At 37.5% G+C, this 25480-nt stretch overlaps 1 protein-coding gene across 1 annotated transcript in view; it reads right to left on the bottom strand.

The window, feature by feature from the left end:
• Nucleotides 1-25480, bottom strand: part of Kiaa2026 (KIAA2026 ortholog) — a 110648-nt gene that overhangs the window by 79398 nt on the left and 5770 nt on the right. The window contains exon 2 of the mRNA XM_004653181.3: nt 6139-6339. Coding sequence (XP_004653238.2) covers nt 6139-6339 — 201 coding nt within the window. The remainder of the gene's footprint in view (nt 1-6138; nt 6340-25480) is intronic.

Genomic DNA, 25480 nt, shown 5'->3' with positions numbered 1-25480 from the left:
GAAATATCATAATAACCAAAACTAGAGCAGGCTCAAAAATTTACACACCCTAAGAAAGCATCAAACCCCATAAAGTTCCCAACATGGCAGGAATTCAATCAAACCTCACAGTTATAATCTTAAATATTAATAGTCTTAATCCAACCATCAAAAGACACAAGTTAGCAGGGTGTATCAAAAAATGGATCCTGGGCTGTACAGATCACTTAGCAGTTAAAGAATCTGTCTGCAAAGCCTAATGTTACAGTCATGTTCATAATGCTGGCAGAAATCACCTTACCAAGAACAGCCTATGGGAAAAAAAGGTTTATTTTGGCTAACAGGCTCAAAGGGAAGCTCCACAGTGGCAGGGAAAATGATGGCATGAGCAGAAGGTGTACCTCACCACCTGACCAACATTAGGTGGACAACAGCCACAGAAGAGGGTGGGATGAAGCATAACCTGAAAATATTTGACTCAGGCCTGTAACCTACACTATCAGAAATTGGTTCCTCCCCATACTGAGCTACTGACTGGAGAGACCTACAAGGTCCCCAAAACAAGACAGGATTCTGTCAAAGCATTTGATTACCCACTGAGGTAAAAGGTAAGACCCTATGGCTAAAGACAACATGCTGCCACCACAGAACACTGAGTGATCCAGCTGGAATCCGGAGGGGGAACCAGTCCCCAGATGGTTAGCCCATTTAATGCTGGAAAGTGTAATATGAGCTACTGGGAATTAGTGGCTAACAACACTGTCAGCAAGCAGGGATCATAGCTACTCAAAAGCAACCAGCCTGATAAGATGTACACACCTGTGCAATGTTGGGTAACCAATGGTTTTCTAATTGGCTGAAAGACCCACTCAGTGGAAAGAAACCCATCGCTGGAACTGGGAACCAGGTCAGAATCCCATGGCGACTAAGATTATGGTCTCTAATGTCAAGGTCCCACTAGTATTTGGCCAAAAGAGGGGCTACATCAAAACCTCTCTAAATTAACAGTGCTTATCCCATTTAACCATACACTTTTCATTCTCTGTTGGATAATCTGTTCTTTTTTAGACAGTAGCAAGACACACGGAGATAAAACACCCCTTACACTTTAGCCAAGGTCCATGTAAAACCACAGAGGATTTGGTGATATGAACAAGAGTGCTGCTTTCTGCGGCTGGAGGGATGGTTAAATAGTGTTTGTCTGCAAAGCCAAAGACCCCAGGTTAGATTTCCCAGGATCCATGTTAGCCATATGCACAAGGAGGCATGAGTCTGCAATTTGTCTGCAGTGGCTGGAGGCCCTGGCACACTTCCATTGAGAGCCTGACAATCTGTGCTGGGGTGAAGGAAACATATACTGGGGATATTCAACACATACCAAAGCAGAAACCCAGAAGTTCCTGAAAGCTTAACACTGAAGTAGACTTAAAACACACCCACTATGACAAGCCAATCAAAAAATGGGCTATGGAGCTAAATAGAGAGTTCTCAAAGGAAGAAATACGAATGGCATATAAGCATCTAAAAAAATGTTCTATGTCACTAATCATCAGGGAAATGCAGATTAAAACTACATTGAGATTCCATCTCACTCCTGTCAGATTGGCCACCATCATGAAAACAAATGATCATAAATGTTGGCGGGGATGTGGAAAAAAAGGAACCCTTCTACACTGCTGGTGGGAATGCAATCTGGTCCAGCCATTGTGGAAAACAGTGTGGAGGTTCCTAAAACAGCTAAAGATTGATCTACCATATGACCCAGCTATAGCACTCCTAGGCATATATCCAAAGGACTCATCTCATTTCCTTAGAAGTACGTGCTCAACCATGTTTATTGCTGCTCAATTTATAATAGCTGGGGAATGGAACCAGCCTACATGTCCCTCAACTGATGAGTGGATAATGAAGATGTGGCACATTTATACAATGGAGTTCTACTCAGCGGTAAAGAAAATGAAGTTATGAAATTTGCAGAAAAATGGATGGACCTGGAAAGTATTATCCTAAGTGAGGTAATCCAGACCCAGAAAGCCAAGTACCACATGTTCTCTCTCATATGTGGATCCTAGCTACAGATGATTGGGCTTCTGCGTGAGAATGAAAATACTTAGTAGCAGAGGCCAGTAAGGTAAAAAGGAGACATAAAGGGTAGAGAAAGGAAGGGAGGAGGATACTTAATAGGTTGATATTGTATATATGTAATTACAATGATTGTAACGGGGAGGTAATATGATGGAGAATGGAATTTCAAATGGGAAAGTGTGGGGGTGGGGAGGGAGGGAATTACCATGGGATATATTTTATAATCATGGAACATGTTAATAAAAATTAAAATAAATAAATAAATAAAAATAAAATTAAATTAAATTTAAAAAATCAAACTTGGGCTGGAGAGATGGCTTAGCAGTTAAGTGCTTGCCTGTGAAGCCTAAGGACCCCAGTTCAAGGCTCGATTCCCCAGGACCCACGTTAGCCAGATGCACAAGGGGGCACATGCATCTGGAAATCATCTGCAGTGGCTGGAAGCCCTGGTGCACCCATTCTTTCTCTTTCTCTGCCTCTTTCTCTGTCACTCTCAAATAAATAAATAAAAATAAACCAAAAAAAAATCAAACTAAATAAATAAATAATAAGCCCCCCAAATTAAAATTGAAAACAAATTAAGGGTACCCATTATATAACTTTGTATAGTGAGAATAAAGGAGATTATTTATACAAAAAAAAAAAAACAAAAAAACACCCACTATGGCTCAGGGAATTTTGCACAAGAGGGGATGGAAAGATTGTTAAGAGCCACAGGTTGGGAGGGCACCCAAAAGCATTCTCCCCACCCCAATAATGGACGTCTGCTCTCACAATGCATAACCCACAACCCCATGGGAAATACTACCAACCCCACTGAGGTGGGCCCTCAGCAGACTGGGAGCAGGGAGGAGGGAAATGATGGTACTAACAAATGATGTGTCCATACAAAGCATATTCTTAATAATAATAATAAAAAACATAAGTAGGATTAGGCTTTGGGAGGGGATTGCAATCAAATAATAAATAGTATGCTCCTGTATGAAAATTGTCAATAGCCGGGTGTGGTGGCGCATGCCTTTAATCCCAGCACTCAGGAGGCAGAGGTAGGAGGATTGCTGTGAGTTCGAGGCCGCCCTGAGACTCCATAGTGAATACCAGGTCAGCCTGGGCTAGAGTGAGACCCTACCTCGAAAAACCAAAAAAAAAAAAAAAAATTGTCAATAGTTAAAAAAAAATAAATGATAAAGTCAAGGTGAGTAGTTTCTTTTGAGACAGAGCAAAAGTATAGGGAGACCTGATGTAGGTATACTACATTTCATTACTTTTAAATGCCCTTGTTGTATGTATATTACTGTATTATAATCTCACTTATTATTTACCTCATGTTTAAATATTTTATAACTAAAATGGAAAATAAGTTAATACCATATCCACAAGACAACCTATAGTATTCCATTATATTATCAGTTGTTACGACATTTAATGGAAGAATTTTTCTGACATGACTTATTCTCCTGTGATGATTTGATATGAAAGAAACATATAAATATATCTAAAACTGGAGTATTCTGCTTAGGAGCCCAAGCTCTGGAGCCAGAATGCCAGGGCTGTAATCATACACCTTACAACTCAAAATGTTGTGACTTTGTGCAAAATGACTTCATCTCCCCTATTCAGGATAAATGTTGAATCATATGTTTAGAGTTAAACCTAGTGATAGTCATGGTCAATCCATGTTAAAAAATGTTTCTTCTAGCCAGGTGAGGTGGCTCATGCCTTTAATCCTAGCACTTGAGAGGTTGAGTTAGGAGGATTATTGCTGAATGCAAGGCCAGTCTGGGGAACACTGTAAGTACCATGTCAGCCTTTTTCTTGCTATTGTTACTATTATTATTACTTGTGCTTCATTTTTTATTTTTCCCATCTTTTTTATCAAGGAAGGTAACCAAATTCTGGAAACTTTCCCAGAACCCTCTGGTTTCTATTTTTTTTTAAATTATTTATTTATTTATTTGAGAGCGACAGACACAGAGAGAAAGACAGATAGAGGGAGAGAGAGAGAATGGGCGCACCAGGGCTTCCAGCCTCTGCAAACGAACTCCAGACGCATGCGCCCCCTTGTGCATCTGGCTAACGTGGGACCTGGGGAACCGAGCCTCGAACCGGGGTCCTTAGGCTTCACAGGCAAGCGCTTAACCACTAAGGCATCTCTCTAGCCCTCTATTTTTGATTACTAGTGGAGGTGTAGACTATTATAATCTTCTATAAGTCTTCTAATTTTTTAATTCCTCACCCATTCTAATCTATTATATATTACTACTAGGTCAATTTCAATTGTTCTTATAAGCTTCCCTTTCCTATAGTAAGAATGTTCCATACCAAAAAAAAAAAACCAACAAAAAAAACCCTTTTTTAAGGTTCTATAATGGCATGGCTGGAAGCCAGGAGAGAGTCAGTCCCCAGACAGTCAGCGTGTCTAGTGCCAGAAGGCGCTACATGGGCAACTGGGGGAAATGACCAATATCTGTCCAAGCAACTCATTGTCTAATCTAATTAGCAACAAATAACCTGACGTGATGCCCACACAAGTGCAATAGTGGCACACAGCCATTTTGAGGAACCAACTACTCTTGATTTGGCTAACTGATCCACTCAGTGGTACTAGACCCATAGCTGGAGCTGGGAAACAAGTCAGAACCATACCCAAACACAAGCCCACTCTACATATCAAGCTATCATCAATCATGGGGTACAAGAGAGCCTACACCTATCAATCTGTCTACCAAAAAAGTAAGTGTTATTTCAATTTTCTGGGTGCTAACTTACTCTCCGTTGGAGAATCTGCTTCTCTTTTTCAGATAGATGCAGATCCTATGGAGAGAGCTGCCCCAACATACCTCAAAAGGGGCCCAACTGAAACTAAGGACAAGTGGTGAAACAAGCAAGGGTGATATTGTCCTGTGAACCAGATACCAGCACAAAGGGGAAGGAGACCAACACAGAGAAAAATCAACTCCTACCAAATCAGAGAGCCAGAGCCTCAGAGGCCCCCAACACCTCAGCACTGAAGCAGACCAAAAATGAACCCAACATGGCTCAGGGAAATTTTGCGGAAGAGGGGGCAGAAAGATTGTCAGAGTCACATGTTGGGTCATGATTTGCAGAGATATTTAGCATACCAATAACTGGGGACTAACTCCACAATGCACGACCCATTTACATCAACAAGGAGGGTCTAATGGGAAGGGGTAGATCATAGATGAGCCTAAACAATGGTACCAAACTACCTGAATTTGATGCAAAAAAAACTAATAAATCAAATTAAAAAAAAAAGACTTTCACAGAGGATTTCCAAGTTAATCACTGCTATACAAAAAGAAAATTGATAACAGTACAAAGTTTCAAGGCTTTTAACCCTACAAATATAAAACAAATTATATTTATTGCCATAAAAGTAACAAAATATTATCAATTGCTTTTAATAGGCAACAGAGAATCCCTATTACATCACTCTGGACATAATTTGAAATTTGATTTGGTATAAAATCACTGGTCAAGGGCATGAAGTTGAGTTTCACTTACCTCTTAGCACCCTAATTTTGTTTTGTTGCAACTAAAATGTTATATAAATATCATCATTCTATGTTGTCATGGTCACAAAGGTATCACCAAATTGAGTACAAGACTCTTTCCTGATACAACCAACATAAGCTATAAGTGAAAATATTATCAGTGGAGGAACTGGCAGGGATGAATTTATGTCATTCTCAAAGTGCATAATCTCTGGAGTTTGTACTAATTTTAAGTGTGTAATTCTATCTTAAAATTATGAATCTATATAGAATTACTATAATTAAAAATTTCCTTCAGAATATTTTTAGAAATTTAGAGAGCATTCCAAAATTTTTTGCATAGGTTCAGACAATTTGTTCTAAATGTAAATATTTTTTTAAAAATTTCACTAAGATGACTTCATTATCAGTCCATATTTTAGTGACAATGCATTTTGGAATACTACTAAAATAGGCCCAAAAATATGACATGGGCATATAAAAGTTATGCAGCTGCTCTTTGAAAGTTAATTCCTGGAAATGTGAAAATCATGAAACTTAATTTTCTTTTAACATTTACCTTTTTTCTTCTTTTGCTCTCAGCTGTTCTTCCTGTCTTAAAACTTGAACCATTATAGATTCAAAAACTCCACTTGTCAAGCCTGCCAAACTCCGAGGTGTTGACCGACGCCTTGTTGAAGTACATGCAGTTCCCTTCTCCTCCTCCAGTCCATAACAGCCTCTAGATGTAACTGCTATCGTTGTCTTTTCTCTCAAGTTCCTTGGAGAAGAATAAGTCAATTCACAAGGTCAAATCTTTTGGATAAGCAATACACCCTTTTACCAATACTTTAAGAATTCCTTTAGCTGAATACATATAAAATGTTTACTTAAACCTTACTTAGCCATATTCATAAATTTTATCCTCTATACATTTCTAACATTTTTCATATGGTAAAATCAGTCAGAATGAAAGTCTTTCCTCTACATTTAAAAATGAACTAAGACTCTAATTTTTTTATATACAATAATTTATTTTTCATAATATTTCATACTATTTATTATTGGAATGAGCAAATGTAAAATAGTACAAAAACTTTCAGGAAAGAAAAGTTTTCATATTTAAAAAATGACATGGAGGGTTGGAGACATGGCTTAGCAGTTAAGGTGCTTGCCTGCCAAGCCAAAGAACCCAGGATCGATTCCCCAAGACCCACATAAGCCAGATGCGTAAAGGGGCACATGTGTCTGGAGTTTGTTCAGAGAAGCCGAAGGCCCTGGTGCACATATTCTCTATTTAACCCCCCCTCTCTAATAAGTTAAATAACATATTTTTAAAAGACATGAAAATTATAAACAAATGCAATTATAATTGGCTACACAGAGTGAGAATAAGGAACTACAGGCCCAAGCAAAACAACTCTCTGAAAATAAGAGGTAATGGACACAATTGAGCTCACTTTACTGTTTTCTTACCAGGTGATCCAACCACTACATAACTTTTTAATCAATGCTAGCTGAAGAGAACATTAATGAACTATATGCATGAACATTCTAATGAAATCTAGAAACTTTCTGATTAACTTTAAAAAGAATTTAAGACTATATTTCCTCTTCAATGTCAACACAAATGTCCCCTTACATTATGACTTTATTAGTACATAGATGTCCTAGTTTAATATTTAAAAATAATTACAAGACTATGTTAGCACTATGCTTGTCCATGAGCTATCTGTATGAATACAGAATAACTGGCTAAAACCATTTACACTAGGAATAGAGATGCAGATCAGTGGTAAAACACTTGTTTAGCAGGCATAAGGCCCTAGAATTTGAGCGTCAGCACTGCAAAACAAATTAACTTCAAACATATTTACTTTTTTAAAAAGTCATAAGGAAGCCTGCTGGTTTGTAAGAGAATTAAAAAAAAACTTTTTTAAAGAGTTTGAACATAGGTATTGTACCCTGCATGAGTGGAAAAAGCGGCTCCCAAAAACACTGGTTATTAATTGAAAATTCCAGTAATGTGGTGTGATATTTCCCTAAGAGTTATTGGTTAGGGAGCCCACTGAGGCCTTTAAACAATATAGGCTATTGCCATTGTTCTTGATTGCCACCAAAACTAGATGGTAAAGTCCTTATTGCTGAAGACATCACATGCTTCAGTTGCAAAACAGAGAAAATAAGATGGAACTAAGCTGAAAGCTTCCTTCCTGCCAGCTTGCTTTCACAGAGCCATCAGGCAGCTGGTGAGAAAAGTCATGAACAGTCTTCCCCACCTTGGTCCAAGTGTGCTACACATATGATCTGCAAGGTAAGATGTGCCCATGGCTGCAATAGTGGCATAACTGTTACAGAAGTAACAAACCACTCTCTGAGACCCACTCCACAGGAAGGAATTTATTCCTGGTACTGTAAAGCCAGTGGCTAGGGAAGTCATAGGCTATGGGAGGAGGAACCTGTAACTGTTGTCATGTTAAATGGGTGGTTGTCAAACTGCTTTGTAAATATTTATGTTTATAGCCATATATTAATGCTGTCCTCAGTCTCAATACAGATTCTTCTTGCAGTGGGCAGAAGTTAATGCAGAGATTCAAAACTGACAAAAGTACAAAGTACAAATGACTAGTGCTCAGGCCTACACCAGACATATTATCAACCTCTCCAGTGCTCAGGGAACATGTGGGAAGAGGGCACAAGAAAGAATGGTAACAGCTTGTGGATGGGAAGAAGTGCTGTGTCATCTTCTGAACATTACACTCAAAAACTCACAGGAGCTATGGTTTCCTTCACAAGATCGAGCCTGTCAACATTCCATCATGGGTAGGGAAGGGGCTTGCAAGACTCAGCTCCTCTCAGAGTAGCTCATTGCCAGTTAAGTGGTTGCTGGAAGAAGGGGAGCCATGAACTTCAGTGGTACAGTTATCAGTAAGTTGCCCATGCTCCAGTGAATGCTGCTTATAATTTAAGTCAATGGGGTGCACGCGTGCGTGCATGCATGTGTGTATGTGCACACACACACACACACACACATATTTATATTAGAAAAAGAAATATTTAAAGCTTGTCCAACTACTGACTTCTACCTTTGTGAAATATTCCACAGCCTCTAAAAATATTTCATACATAGTTTATACAATGGCAAACTCAAATGAATACTCAAAGTAAACCCTGAAATTGATGGAGAATTTCATGAATTAAATGTTGGCTATTGTTTTGTTTCCTCACTTTCCTAAAAATTGCCAAAAACTTCACCAAAACAAAAACCTCTATAGCATGATATGCAATCAAAGCCCTGCTGTGGTGGTTTGATTTCAACTTGAGTGTTCTAAATGCTAGGTTCTCAGCTAATGGGGATTTGGGAATTAACACTTCCCAGGAGGCAGTGTGTTGTTGGGGGCAAGTTTATGGCAAGCCAGCTCCCCCTTGCCAGTGTCTGGCATACTCTCCTGTTCCTGTTGTCCACTTGATGTTGGCCAGGAAGTGATATCCACCCTCTGCTCATGTCATTGTTTTCTCCTGCCATCATGGAGCTTCCCCTGAGTCTGTAAACCAAAATCAATCTTTTTTTCCCCAGAAGCTGTTATTGGACAGATGATTTCTGCCAGCAATGGGAACCTGCCTGCAATGGTAATGTTGGTACTGAGAGTGGGATCGCTGCTAGACACCTGTGTGGCTTTGGCATTTTGGAGCTGATTTATTTTTTATTTTTTAAAAATTTTTATTAACATTTTCCATGATTATAAAAAAAATCCCATGGTAATTCCCTCCCTCTCCCCCCACACTTTCCCCTTTGAAATTCCATTCTCCATCATATTACCTCCCCATCTCAATCATTGTACTTACATATATACAATATCAACCTATTAAATACCCTCCTCCCTTCCTTTCTCTCCCCTTTATATCTTGGAGCTGATTTTTAAGAGTAATGCAGAAGTATTTGAAACCTTGGCCTAAGAGACACCTTGTAGTGCTACTCTAAGTACAGCTTGATGGATTCTTCTGGTCAGAGTTGCAAGACTTGACTGTAGTAAGAACTATGGACTATGAGGTTTGGCTTATGAGAGTGAGAAAAAGCTTTGCTTGAACTGGGCTAGAAACAGTGTGAGATGCTTGCTGTTATGGTCATGGCCCGAGAACTTGTGCAGGGTTGCACTGTGTACAAACGGACTGGTGTGTGCAGAGGAATATGGCAAAGAAATGAAATCTTTGAGCTGAAACTGCTGCCCATTCAGCTGTGCAATTGAGAGATTACAATCTTTAAGATTGGGCCAGCTGACAAGCACTGGGTTAACTGGAAGAATGTAGACTCTTGAAGGGGACTAAGTGCTCAAGGAGTGTCCTGTTCTTCAAAGTCTGCTATATTCTCCCATGGATTAACAAACTGGCACCCTATCTGGTATTATGGAATATAAGAAATGCAGGATTATAGCCGGGCATGGTGGCACATGCCTTTAATCCCAGCACTCAGGAGGCAGAGGTAGGAGGATCGCTGTGAGTTTAAACCACCCTGAGAATACAGAGTTTCTGTTATTCACCTAATGTTGGTCAAGAAGTGTCCACCCTCTGCTCATGCCATCATTTTCCTCTGCCATCATGGGGCTTCCCCTCAAGTCTGAAAGCTAAAATAAACCTTTTTTCCTACAAACTGCTTTTGATCAGGTGATTTCTGAAAGCAATGCAAACCTGACTGTAATATCTGCCCTTCTTAGACTGGTCCATAGAAGTTTATGACTCTAAACTCTATTAACTTTATAAGAATCTTACCCTGTCATCTAGGTACTATAAAAAGATTCTATTGAATCATTGCATAATTATGTAGTTTTTGTGTGTTAGAAGGAGAAACACTATAACTCATTCCATTTTAAGTAGGATAACAATTTAAACTGGCTTTCTAAAAATAATGAAGAATTTAGGCAATCCTAGCACCCTATTTCAGGCTGTGATTCTTTCGTGCATGATACTATACAATTATATGATGGCTACATGGGCTGAGATTAAGGAATTTAGCTGTGAAGAAAGTGGCTGCCAGGCAATAACAGACATGGACTAGATGAACTTGGGTTCATTTCAGTGTGTTCTTACCAAGTGACCTAATTACCTCTGTGGCTTTACTTATTTTTTCATGAACACTAATGGAACAGAACATTGACGACAATGGTCCATTAAGTATATAAGAACACTGAGAATAAGGAGAATTGAAAAAAAGCAGTAAATCACAAAGCTAAATTGTTATGTAACATAAAAGAACATTTACCTTCGAATTTTCACCTTATAAACAGAAAAGATGAAGTCATGAACCCTACCCTCGTTTTTTGTTGCTAGGGAGAGTCAAACCTACGGCCTCAAACATGCTAAGCAAATGCTATATCACTAAATTATAACCCAATAAGCTCCTTCTAAAAACAGCATCTTCTTTTAATAATATTTATTTGGACAGAGAGATATAGAAAGAGGTAGAAAGGAGGGAGTACAAGTGAACATGGATGCACCAGGGCCTCTTGACACTGTAAATGAACTCCTTCCAGACCCATGTGCCTACTGGGAGACTCAAGATTCAAGCCTGAGTCTATGGGGCCATACATTTAAATCACTACAGCTTATAATAATTTTCTTTGGGCATTGGCAGAAAAAAAAACTGCTGTAAAAATAACTTGATGGGATAGAGTAATTTGATGGACTGAATAACGTAATTTTCCACCTGATAATTTGAAAAGGATGCAAATTATTCAATTAAAGAAACTAAGCAATTAAGTCCACCCTAAATTATTTAGTGAGGCACAACAGCCTGCTACCTATTTTGGCAAAAGTGAATTAAGTAATCTAGGTTTTTGCTAGCATTTCCCTAAGATTTCTGAAATATATAATACAAGAATCCATCATATCTAGAAAAATGTTGAATGCAATTCTATTAACGAAGAAGTCAATAAAATAGGAGGTGTTGAAAACTAAGAAATGTCAAAGAGATGTCAAACTAATGGCTTAATGTTTAATTTAAGGACTCCTTATAATTCCCTAGTTTAAAAGACTAATACAATAACTTCCTGATATAGGACATCAAACTCTTTTATTACCACATAATATTAGGCCTTCTATGATCTGGCTATAAAATCTGGTCCTCTCAGTCACATCTATCACTACTTTTCTATATATAACTACACTTCAGCCAAACTAAACTACTGGTCATTCTCTAACTACACTGGCTTTACTTATTTTTTCCTTCTGTACTTTCAAAGACGCTATTTTTGTTCCCTAGAAAAACCTGTATACCAACTTAGTTTATCCACTCCTGTTTTTCTATATTCATCTTTGAATTCCCTCTAGTGCCTAACAAATAAGCACTATAAATATATGTTGTACAGTGAACTGTATCTGTCTTACCACATTAACTATGTACTTTTTTTTTTTTTTTTTGAGACAGTCTCACTGGATAGACCACTTCAGATCTTCCTTCTTCCACCTCTAGAATGCTGGATCACAAGCTTGTACCACCATGACCATCTCATAAACTACTTTTTCTTATGCATGCATGCATGTCTGTTTATCTTTCTTTCCTTCTTGTGGGGCTAAGGATTGAAGCCTGTGTCTTGCACATGGCAAAGGAATACCACCTTCCCAAATTCCTTCCTTTCCCTCTCTGCCTCTTTTTCTTTCTTTTGAAAGACAGTCTCACTAAATTGTCCAAGCTGGCCTAGACCTTTTATTCTATCAACCTTTTGAACATGTAGGTATGGAGTCTCTACTCAATTCAAAAATAACTCCAAGTAACTACTGGACTTCTTTCCTTCTTGAAGTACCACCCACTGTTTAATTTCAAGTAAATGTACATATAAATCAAAAAACAGCCAAGTAGAAAACGTTTCTGCACTCATAGATTTTACATTCTAGTTAGAAGAGAAAAATATAATAGTAACTAAATGATATATTAGGTTGCAATAAAAGCTATGAAGAAAAATAAAGGAATTTAAGTAATTTTAAAAACCAAGGAGAAGAATATTATTTTAGAAAGAATTGTTAGGAAAGGCTTGCAGGTAAACAGAGTAAAAAGTGATAGAGCCAGAAACAGAATTATCTGTGGTAAAAGAGACAAATTTAAACTTGCTTTTCCTCAAGTACAGCACAAATATTCAAGGCAAATGGAGAACATGCCTTCAAGCTTATCAGCTGGTTTGTTGCCTTCTAGAAGTAGACCCTGAATTCTCTCTCTAGTAATTATTTAGCAAAATTCCTGAAAGGTTTTTTTTTGTTGTTTTGGGACAGGATCTTAGAAAATACAGGCTAGCCTTGAATTCACTATGTAGCTGAAGCTTGCTTTGAACTCCTGGCCAATGTACTATGCTAGTAAATTCTATATTTTTCCTTTTATTATTTTACTAAAATGTTAATTGTACAAAAATGTTTCATTATGACATTTCCATATACGAAATAATGTACTTTAAGCATACTTGCCTCTCTGTTACTCTTTCACATGTTCCCTCTTCTTTCCCTTTCCACATCTCTAATAACTCACCTCTTACTTTCATGACCCTCTTCCCTTTACACATTTGAGAAAAAACAAACATGGTAACTTATCCTTGTGAGATTGGCCTGGATTGCATTTTTTTTTTCACTTGCTAACTTATTAACCTTTAAAGCTTTCACACACTAAAACTGTAGCTTCTATAAATTAGGATGTTATTGTTTGAAAGAAATCTTATCTGTAGTAAATGAGATATGTCTAATAAAGGGAAGCTAGCCCTTTAGGAGAATATCCCCAATATATCAATTCAAAAACGTTCTGCGTTATACTGCTATTTCACTGATGTTAACATAAAACACTTAAACCTTGGGCTAGAGAGATGGCTTAGCAGTTAAACGCTTGCCTGTGAAGACTAAGGACCCCAGTTCGAGGCTCCATTCCCCAGGACTCATGTTAGCCAGATGCACAAGGGGGCGCACAAGTCTGAAGTTCGTTTGCAGTGGCTGGAAGCCCTGGCACACCCCTCTCTCTCTGCTCTTTCTCTATCTGTCGCTCTCAAATAAATAAATAAAAATAACAAAAATATTTTTAAAAAACACTTAATCCTCACAGATGAATAACATTACTAATAAAATAGTTTGAAGTAGATGAAGAGTTTTATGGTAAAACAGTTTTATCTTAAACTGAGTGATCACCTGTAGGCATTCTTTTTTTAAAAAAAAATCTTCCAATGGAATCCCAACACAGAGATGAACAAATGTGAATTCTAAGACACAGTAACATAAGACATAAAAAGACACTATCAGGAACTAAAGAGGTAGCACAGTGGTTAAGGCACTTGCCTGCAAAGCCCAAGGATCTGGGTTTGATTCCCTAGAACCCATATAAGCCACATGCACAAGGTGGTGCATGCATCTGGAATTTGCATTTGCAGTTGCTGGAGGCCCTGGCCCACCCATTTTCTCTCTCTCTCAAAAAAAAAATTTTTTAAAAAGGATGCTATCAGAAGAGTTCTTTCTGTTTGAAGGTACTTTAAGATAGCTGTATTCAAAAACTATAATAAGATTGGGGTCAGTTCTTTGTACTAAATATTCTAAGTCCTTGAAGCACCTTGGAAATCTGTGAATTTTATGCTTTGAGGGTAATTACAGAAAACAGTAGTAATTATGATTATTGCAAAAAAATTAAAAATCACTCATAGTTCCACAACCTAGTTTCAACTACATAATCTCATGTGCCTCATCACCTTGGTGACATATATTGTAATCCAATTTTTACTTACTATAGTTTATTCAAAATTGTAAATATTAATTTCCTTTCAATAAAATCTAACTTTTAAATTAAAAGTAACAAATTTATTATAGAATATCTTGAAAAAATTTTTAAAAGGGACTGGGTATGTAGCTCAGTTGGAAAAGTGCTTGCCTACCATGCAGTGAGTCCTAGATTTGATTCACAGCATCTTAGAAACTGAGTATGGTAACACACATCTGTAACCTCAACATTCAGGAGGTGAAGGCAGGGGAACCAGAAGTTCAAGGTCATCCTTAGCTACATAACAAGTTTGAGGTCAGAATGGGATACATAATAAGACCTTCTCTAAAAAAAAAAAAAAAAAAAAAGGAAAATGAGCAATACTCAGCATTCCTCCTGCCAATAACCGCAATTAATATTTTGCTAGTTTTCCTTTTTTCTAAGTATATAGATGTATTTAATATCTTTGGTTTAAGTATAATTAATTTTAGAATATTCACAAGTCCCAAATGAAAGAGGATATTGCAAAAAGTTTGGTCACAGGTAACAGTACCTACCACTGGGATTTATTATCTTTCCCAATTAAAAAAACCGAGGTAATTTAATATGAATTCTAAAGATTTGTAATATTATACAAGGTTACAGACAATGTGACTGGTCATTATTTTTATTCTAGGTTAGTCTAATTCTATGCAGATAAGCTAAATATTATTTCAAAACTAAAAACAAGTATGAAATGGAATAAATTTCCCCTTCTCAAAGTTGTTTTTCTTAGCTATTTTGTTAATAGTGATAGAAAGCTACTAACACAATGACAGACTACAATGTAAAATACATTCAGCTCTATTAGAACATTTAAAAAATTTTTTGTTTATTTTTATTTATTTATTTGATAGTGACAGAGAGAGAAAGAGGCAGACAGGGAGAGAAGAGAGAGAATGGGCGCGCCAGGGCCTCCAGCCACTGCAAATGAACTCCAGACGGGTGCGCCCCCTTGTGCATCTGGCTAATGTGGGTCCTGGGGAACTGAGCCTCAAACCGGGGTCCTTAGGCTTCACAGGGAAGTGCTTAACCGCTAAGCCATCTCTCCAGCCCTATTAGAACATTTTTATTATGTGAAATCTAGATCATTCTTAAGTATTAAAGTAGAACAATAACTTCCTTAAATAATAAGGTTTACAGTATTACAATAGTAGCTTTTCCTTATGCAACATTTTCTTTTCAACTTCACTAACCTCTCCAACTGTTCACTTTTAACATACACTAAATACATTTTAATCATGATTCTTCCAATCCTTTTTCTTTCCAACAAGATTGCTGAAGACAATCAATCCTCACATGAGGTTTTGCTTTAGTTCCCTTGTATTTTTTACTAGTTTCTATCCTAGACAGTCTCATCTCTTCCTTTTGTAGGTAACTTTTCATTTTACATCAATGCTGAGCTCCTTATGTCCCCTTCTAATAATTCACAGCTAGTTATCTTCAAATGAATGCCTTCTGTCACATCCACTTAGCATAACCATCGTCTTTGTACAAATGATCCAGTTCATTTGTACATTATCTTCTTCACATTCTACATCCAACAGGCTGTCATTTACTACTAGTACCTGCTGAAGTCCTTCTTGTATCATCATCCATTTTTTTCCCTCCCAGTGGTGCTAGGGATGAACACAGGCCATTTAACAAGTTAGACAAGTACTCAATTACTGAATTACATCCCTCACTTTTTCCATGCACTTTTCTTTTCTTTTTAAAAAACATTGTATTTATTCATTTGCAAGGAGAAACAGAGAGATGAGAGATGAGAGGAGAGAATGCTGCCAGGGCCTCTAGATACTGCCAGAAAAAAGAAAAAAACTCCAGATGCATGCATCACTCTGTGCATCTGGTTTTACGTGAGTACTGGGGAATCAAATCTGGTCATTAGGCATTGCAAGCAAGTGTCTTATCCACCGAGCTATCTCTCCAGTCCTTCATCCACTTTCTTCTGCTGTTTATTATAACTTCTCAATAATCAATTCACTAACCATTTAATTAATTCCCTTCTTTGACTCTTTATTTCTGCCTTCTAACATCAAATACTAGTATCATCACCATGTCACTCTCAAATAAAAACCTGTGATGCATTTACACTGTCTATCAGGTATGCTCAATCCTAGAATAGCTATGACTGTGGCCTAACATAGTTGTAGATGAAAATGTCATGTAACAATTTCATAAGGCTAGATATTCCTAGGAGATTTTAAACTGCCTAGCAAGCAAAGTCCTACAAAACTGGCCACAGATTCTCTTTCTAGACTTATTTATGCTACATTGCCTCTTTCCTGCATTCTAACCAGAGGGATGACATAAACTACCACCTGTTCATCAATACTCTGTACTCTTCTGCATACATATCTTTGAGTATTTCTGTTCACCTAATACCCTGAAGTAAGAAGACCATGTTTACCAATGTATATATAGGATTTTTATATACTACTTAGTAAAAAATCATTCAAATAATTATTCAGTGAACTCAATTTCACATAGCTCAAAAATTACAACCTCTTAAATATAATCTAATGAAATATTTCTTTTTTTTTTTGGTTTTTCGAGGTAGGGTCTCACTGTCACCCAGGCTGACCTGGAATTCACTATGGAGTCTCAGGGTGGCCTCGAACTCACGGCAATCCTCCCACCTCTGCCTCCCGAGTGCTGGGATTAAAGGCGTGCGCCACCACACCTGACTTAATGAAATATTTCAAACTGCAGGCCCCTCCAATAATTATCTCCCCTCTGACTACCCCTAACACTAACATAGTTCATCACAATATCCTTAAAGTATGCTCCCTTGGAGCTTGGTACTTCATAAACTAAACCAGGAGTTATCAACCAACCAAGCCTCCCTCCCCCCCCAAAAAGATTGCATTTCTCAATTTGTACTGAAAAAATTAAGTTCTTCTATCAAGGGTGTCCAATCTTTTGACACTGCATGATACTGTCTTCTCCAAATGTGTTGGGCTGCATTCATTGCCATCCTGTGATGCATGCAACCCATTCTGCAGATTAAAACAGTGTAGAGTCACTTTAGACAGACAGACTCTCTTCACTGAAGGATTTCCCCATAATTTGCTTTAAACATTTTGGACCCTTTAGCAAAAAACATCCAAGATACAAGTAAACACACCAAAATTTCAAGATGATGTGCAAACTGTAACATGACATCTAAGTGTTCTGTCGAGAGAACAATTTTGAGAAACACAGCATTAATATATGTCATCTTTTACCATGCACATGTGTTTCCTCCTACAAGCTTTAAAGTCATTTGGAAGCAAGGACTGCCCCCAATTTCTAAAATAAAACAAGGCATCAATGAATGAATTCATTAACTTATTTCCTCTGTTTTCATCACCACTTTTCTGGATCCTCTCTCAATAAAATAACAACTTCATCTTCCAGAAACAAAGTGGCTACGATATTCATGACTTTGCAGTGGCTAGCACCACCTACAGAAGACAAGCATAATAGAAAGGGGGAGGTATGATGACACTGGAACAGAAGACTAGCTGGAAAGGAGGAAGGTTTTTGGTTGGGGCAAAGGGAGGGTGGTGGGAGAAAATTATGATCATAGTATATTGTCTATATGTACACAAGTTGTCAATAAAAAGTTAAACAACTTCTTTTACAAAATGATTATTATAAGTAACATAACATGGAATATCAAATTCTAATATTCTATAGTTCTGAACAAGTGGCCAAAATCCAAAGGCAAATTGTTGTCCCCAATGGTTAAAGATGTATATAAAAGAGAATTATAGAACCTAGTGGAATGGGTTAAGAGTATTCATAAAAAAATAAGCCTCTTGTTAGAATTCTCAATTAAAGCCAGGTGTGGTGGCACATGCTTTTAATCCCAGCACTGCAAAGGCAGAGGCACAAGGATTGCTGTGAGTTCAAGGCCACAATGAGAATACAGAGTGAATTCCAGGTCAGCCTGGACTAGAGTGAAACCCTACCTAGAACCCTGCCCCCCCCCTGCAAAAAAAAGAATTCTCAATTAAGCTGGATATAGTGGCACACACCTTAAATTCCAGCACTCAGGAGGCAGAGGTAGAAGGAGGATCACCATGAGTTGAAGGATACCCTGAGACTACATAGTGAATTCCAGGTCAACCTGGGCTAGAGCAAAACCCTACCTTCAGGGCTACATGGGCAACTGGGGGAAATGACCAATATCTGTCCAAGCAACTCATGGTCTAACCTACTTAGCAACAAATAACCGGTTGTGATGCCCACACAAGTGCAATAGTGGCACACAGCCAAGGTGGGGAACCAATTGCTCTTGATTTGGCTAACTGATCCCCTCAGTGGTGCAGAACCCATAGCTGGAGCTGGGAAACAAGTCAGAACCATATCCAAACATAAACCCACTCTGTAATATCAAGCTAGTATCAATCATGGGGTACAAGAGGGCCTACACTATTAAACTCTGTATTAAAAAATTAAGGGTTATCTCATTTGTCCTGGTGCTAACTTATTCTCCGTTGGAGATTCTGCTTCTCTTTTTCAGATAGAAGCAGATCCTAAGGAGAGAGCCACCCCATCATACCTCAATAAGGAAACTAAGGAAAATTGGCAAAACAAGCAAAGGTGCTGTTTTCCTGATGAACCAGATACCAGCACAAGGGGGAAGGAGACCAACACAGAGAAAAATCAACTCCTACCAAATCAGAGAGCCAGAGCCTCAGAGGCCCCCAACACCTCATCATTGAAGCAGACCAAAAATGAACCCAACATAGCTCAGGGAAATTTTGCGGAAGAAGGGCGGAAAGTATGTCAGAGCCATATGTTGGGTCATGATATGCAGAGACATTTAGCATACCAATAACTGTGGGCTAACTTCACAATGCACGACCCATATACATCAACAAGGAGGGGCCATTGGGGAGGGGTAGGTCATGGATGAGCCTAATAATGGTACCAAACTGCCTGTATTTGCTGAATAGAAAACTAATAAAAAAATTTTTAAAAAAAACCCTACCTTCAAAAAGAAAAAATTCTCAATTAGTTCCTAAGTTTTTATCTTAATTGAATATGAGCCAACTAAAGTTCAAATTTAACTTTAGAAGAATAAGCTACATCTACAGAACTTACTTTGATTTAATTACTTGCACTTTGACCACCTCTATTTAAAATTTTTTGAGGCATCCTACAGATGTACTTATACTCTCATTATGGTTTTTATTATCATTAACTAGGCATATTGGTTCCATTATGCCATTTTCACACATGCACACAATGTGTTTTGATCATATTCACCATTAACTTCTCTCTGCTTCTCCTACCCACACTGTTCCTTCCTCTTCAGAACTAGTCAGTCAAACTTCTACCTTGTATCTTTTTTTTTTTACAATATTTTATTTATTTGAAAGAGAGAGATATGCAGAGAGAGAGAGAGATGGAGAGATTTATTGGGTGTGCCAGGGCTTCCAGCCACTGCAAACAACTCCATGTTCCACCTGGTACATCTAGCTTACATAGGTACTAAGGAATCCAACCTGGGTCCTTAGGCCTTAGGTCCTTAGGCAAGTGCCTTAACCTCTAAGCCATTTCTACAGCCATACCTCTCACCTTTTTGTTTTGTTTTTGGTTGGCTTACAGAAGCATGGTAACTTACCAGTGGCTACACAACTGAAGACTATGTTTCTCCCTCCCCCAGCAACTATTACCTGCCTACAGATCCTCAAAAGAGTGGTTGGGCCTTGTGAGCTCCTTTCCACAAAAGAAAACACTTGCCAACTAAAAAGCAAGTACAAAATTAACATTCATCTATATTTTACAAAATATTTTATCTCACACATGTAACATTCAAGAACTTGATAATAAAAATGTTAATAATGGTATTAAAATTTTCATCAAAAAATAATCTGAGACAATCAAAAGAAAACATTTTAATTCAGCTCTATTAGGGTCACTGATCATGCATATTTTAAAACAACCATCGTTTTCTTTGTAGTTGTTGTTGTTGTTGTTGTTTTCCTGAGGTACAGTCCCACTCTAGCCCAGGCTGACCTGGAATTCACCATGTAGTTTAAGGGTGGCCTAGAACTCACTGCAATCCTCCTGCCACTGCCTCCTGAGGTCTGGCATTAAAGGTATGCATCAACAAGCCCAACCATCTTTTGAAACTAGGAAAAGCTGTTTATACAACATGGAACTATTTTCAGTGCTTTCAAAAATATTTCCATGAGTTCAGAAAGAGGTTAAATTAATGACATTTTCCATTTTTCTAAGCTTCTGTGTATAACTTAAGTATTTCCACTTAAATAACATCAATCCCTATTTCTACTGCTATTTACTATTTCTCAGTTGCTTCAAATACATGAAATCCCTTCTAAACCCTAACTTTATTGAGATAAGATTGTTTTTTATGGTAGAGTCTCACGCTGGCCTAGGCTGACCTAGTGAATTCTATGCAGTCTCAGGGTAAACTCAAACCCATGGCAATCCTCCTACCTGCTCCTACCTCAGCCTCCCAAGTACAGGGATTAAAGGTATGCACCACCACGCCTGGCCCAAAAAACATATGTTTTCTTATTAGGGAAAGGAGTATCACCTACAGCCATTATCACCATGAATGTGTCTCATCTCCTCTATCTCAAAGCTAAGCCAGTTATGGCATAGTTAGTACTTGGATGGGAGAAGATTATCTATATGAATGAGTAGGCTAAAATTTATTTTTAAGATTACAATCAGCAGGGCATAGTGGCTCACTTTTACTCCTAGCACTCAGGAGGCTGAAGTAGGAGAATCACAGTGAGTTTGAGGTTACCCTGAAACTACACCATGAATTCCAGGTCAGCCTGGGCTAAAATGACACCTTACCTCAAAAAAACAAAACAAAAAAACAACAAAAAAAAGATTATAATGAAAAGACTAAATCTTATAAAAATGAGTTGGGGTCAAAACATAGGATCACTTTAGAAAAATACAACACACATGTATATTTATATATATGTAGTTCAATAAGGAATGCATTCAAGCAATTAACCAGGTTTTGGAAAATCGAAAGGTAGACTTGAGTCTCAATTGTAGTTATTATTCTCTTTCTTTCTGACCTATGCTTACATATAATATATACATAAATCATACATATGTGTAAGTTTATATATGCAGTTGCATGTACCAGCATAAGAAAATGCATATCAAAATGGGCCTAGAAAACAAGCAGGGGTTGCTATCCTAATATCACACAGGGTAGACTTTAGTCCGACGTTAGTCAAGAAAGATAAGGAAGGTCACTTTATATTGATTAAGGGCACACTCCAACAGGAGGACATTACAATCCTAAACATATATGCACCTAACATGGGGGCTCCCAAATTCATCAAACAAACACTATTACAACGAAGGTCACAGATAACACCAAACACAGTGGTGGTGGGTGACTTTAACACCCCACTCTCATCAATTGACAGGTCATCCAGGGAAAGAATAAACAGAGAGGCATCTGGGCTAAATGAGGTCATAGAAGGAATGGATTTAACAGATATATACAGGACATTTCATCCAAAGGCTGCAGAATATACATTCTTTTCAGCAGCACATGGAACATTCTCTAAAATAGACCATATATTAGGACACAAAGAAAATCTTAACAAATTCAGGAAAATTGAAATAATTCCTTGCATTCTATCTGACCACAATGGAATTAAACTACAAATCAGTAGCAAGAAAGGCTATAGAGCATACACAAAATCATGGAAACTAAACAATACACTACTAAATGATGAATGGGTCAATGAAGAAATCAAAAAGGAAATCAAAAAATTTATAGTCAAATGATAATGAGAACACAACATACCAAAATCTCTGGGACACAATGAAGGCAGTTCTAAGAGGTAAATTTATAGCCTTGAGTGCCTATATTAAGAAATTAGAAAGGTCGCAAGTAAACGACCTAATGCTTCGCCTTAAAGCCTTGGAAAAAGAAGAACAAGGCAAACCAAAAAGTAGTAGACGGGAAGAAATAATAAAGATTAGGGCAGAAATTAATGAAATAGAAACAAAAAGAACAATCCAAAGAATTAATGAAACAAAGAGTTGGTTCTTTGAAAGGATAAACAAGATTGATAAACCCTTAGCAAATCTGACCAAAAGAAAGAGAGAAGAGACACAAATTAATAAAATCAGAGATGAACAAGGTAACATCACAACAGATTCCAGAGAAATTCAAAAAATTATAGGGACATACTATAAAAGCATATACTCCACAAAGTATGAAAATCTGAAAGAAATGGATGATTTCCTTGATCTATATGACCTACCTAAATTAAATCAAAATGAGATTAATCACTTAAATAGACCTATAAAAACATGGAGATCCGAGCAGTTATCAATAATCTCCCAACTAAAAAAAGCCCAGGCCCAGATGGATTCACTGCTGAATTTTACCAGACTTTTAAGGAAGAGCTAACACCATTGCTTCTTAAGCTTTTCCAGGATATAGAAAAAGACGGAATCCTACCAAACTCCTTCTATGAGGCCAGCATCACCCTGATACCAAAACCAGGCAAAGATAGAACAAAAAAAGAAAATTACAGACCAATCTCCCTCATGAACATAGATGCAAAAAGTCTCAACAAAATATTGGCAAACAGAATACAAGAGTATATCAAAAAGATCATTCACCCTGACCAAGTAGGCTTTATCCCAGAGATGCAGGGATGGTTCAACATACGCAAATCTATAAATGTAATACATTACATAAATGGGTTGAAGGACAAAAATCACATGATCATCTCATTAGATGCAGAGAAAGCATTTGACAAAATCCAACATCCCTTCATGATAAAAGTCCTACAGAGACTGGGAATAGAAGGAACATATCTCAATATAATAAAGGCTATTTATGACAAGCCTACAGCCAACATATTACTATCTGGGGAAAAACTGGAAGCTTTTCCACTAAAATCAGGAACAAGACAAGGGTGTCCACTGTCTCCACTTCTATTTAATATAGTTTTGGAAGTCTTAGCCATAGCAATAAGGCAAGAGACACACATAAAAGGGATACAAATTGGAAAGGAAGAAATCAAGTTATCATTATTTGCAGATGACATGATTCTATACAAAAAGGACCCTAAAGAGTCTACTAGCAAGCTGTTAGAGCTGATCAAAACCTACAGCAATGTAGCAGGATACAAAATAAATACACAGAAATCAGTAGCCTTCGTATATGCTAACAACAAACACACAGAGGATGAAATCAGAGAATCACTCCCATTCACAATTGCATCAAAAAAAATAAAATACCTTGGAATAAACCTAACCAAGGAAGTAAAGAATCTATACAATGAGAACTTTAAAACACTCAAGCGAGAAATTGCAGAAGACACTAGAAAGTGGAGAAACATCCCTTGTTCCTGGCTTGGAAGAATCAATATCGTGAAAATGGCAATCTTACCTAAAGCAATCTACACATTTAATGCAATCCCTATCAAAATTCCAAAGGCTTTCTTCATGGAAATAGAAAAAACAATCCAAAAATTCATTTGGAATCACAAAAAACCTCGAATATCTAAAATAATACTGAGCAACAAAAAAGAGGCTGGTGGTATCACCATACCTGATTTTAACCTATACTACAGAGCCATAGTAACAAAAACAGCATGGAACTGGCACAAAAACAGACATGTAGATCAGTGGAACAGAATAGAGGACCCAGATGTAAGCCCAAGTAGCTATAGCCACCTGATATTCGATAAAAATGCCAAAAATACTCATTGGAGAAGAGACAGCCTCTTCAGCAAATGGTGTTTTGAAAACTGGATAAATATCTGCAGAAGGATGAAAATAGATTCTTCTCTCTCGCCATGCACAAGAATTAAGTCCAAATGGATTAAAGACCTTAACATCAGACCGGAAACTTTGAAACTGCTAGAGGAAAAAGTAGGGGAAACCCTTCAACATATTGGTCTTGGCAAAGACTTTCTGAATACAACCCCAATTGCTCAGGCAATAAAACCACAGATTAACCACTGGGACCTAATGAAATTACAAAGATTTTGCACCGCAAAGGACACAGTGAAAAAAGCAAAGAGGCAACCTACATAATGGGAAAAAATCTTCGCCAGCTATATATCTGATAAAGGATTAATATCTAGGATATACAAAGAACTCAAAAAGTTAAATAATAAGGAATCAAACAAGCCAATCAAAAAATGGGCTATGGAGCTAAATAGAGAGTTCTCAAAGAAAGAAATACGAATGGCATATAAGCATCTAAAAAAATGTTCTACGCCATTAGTCATCAGGGAAATGCAGATTAAAACTACATTGAGATTCCATCTCACTCCTGTCAGATTGGCCACCATCATGAAAACAAATGATCATAAATGTTGGCGGGGATGTGGAAAAAAAGGAACCCTTCTACACTGCTGGTGGGAATGCAATCTGGTCCAGCCATTGTGGAAAACAGTGTGGAGGTTCCTAAAACAGCTAGAGATTGATCTACCATATGACCCAGCTATAGCACTCCTAGGCATATATCCAAAGGACTCATCTCATTTCCTTAGAAGTACATGCTCAACCATGTTTATTGCTGCTCAATTTATAATAGCTGGGAAATGGAACCAGCCTAGATGTCCATCAACAGATGAGTGGATAATGAAGATGTGGTACATTTATACAATGGAGTTCTACTCAGCGGTAAAGAAAAATGAAGTTATGAAATTTGCAGAAAAATGGATGGACCTGGAAAGTATTATACTAAGTGAGGTAACCCAGACCCAGAAAGCCAAGCGCCACATGTTCTCTCTCATATGTGGATCCTAGCTACAGATAACTGGGCTTCTGCGTGAGAATGAAAATACTTAGTAGCAGAGGCCAGTAAGTTAAAAAGGAGACATAAAGGGTAGAGAAAGGAAGAGGGGAGGATACTTACTAGGTTGATATTGTATATATGTAATTACAATGATTGTAATGGGGAGGTAATATGGAGAATGGAATTTCAAATGGGAAAGTGTGGGGTTGGGGAGGGAGGGAATTACCATGGGATATATTTATAATCATGGAAAATGTTAATAAAAATTAAAAAAAAAGAATTTTAATACATAAAAAAAGAAAATGCATATCAAAACCAGAAATTTTAAAAAGATTAAGAAACAATAGAATGCACTAACATTCTATTATTTTCTTCCTTACCCCATTAGGGTCATACTTCATACCT

This window comes from Jaculus jaculus, chromosome 1 (genome assembly GCF_020740685.1).
Source record: "Jaculus jaculus isolate mJacJac1 chromosome 1, mJacJac1.mat.Y.cur, whole genome shotgun sequence".
Taxonomy (NCBI): Eukaryota; Metazoa; Chordata; class Mammalia; order Rodentia; family Dipodidae; genus Jaculus; species Jaculus jaculus.
The sequence above is the reverse complement of the archived record's forward strand: the minus strand, read 5'-3'. Positions and strand labels throughout refer to the sequence as shown.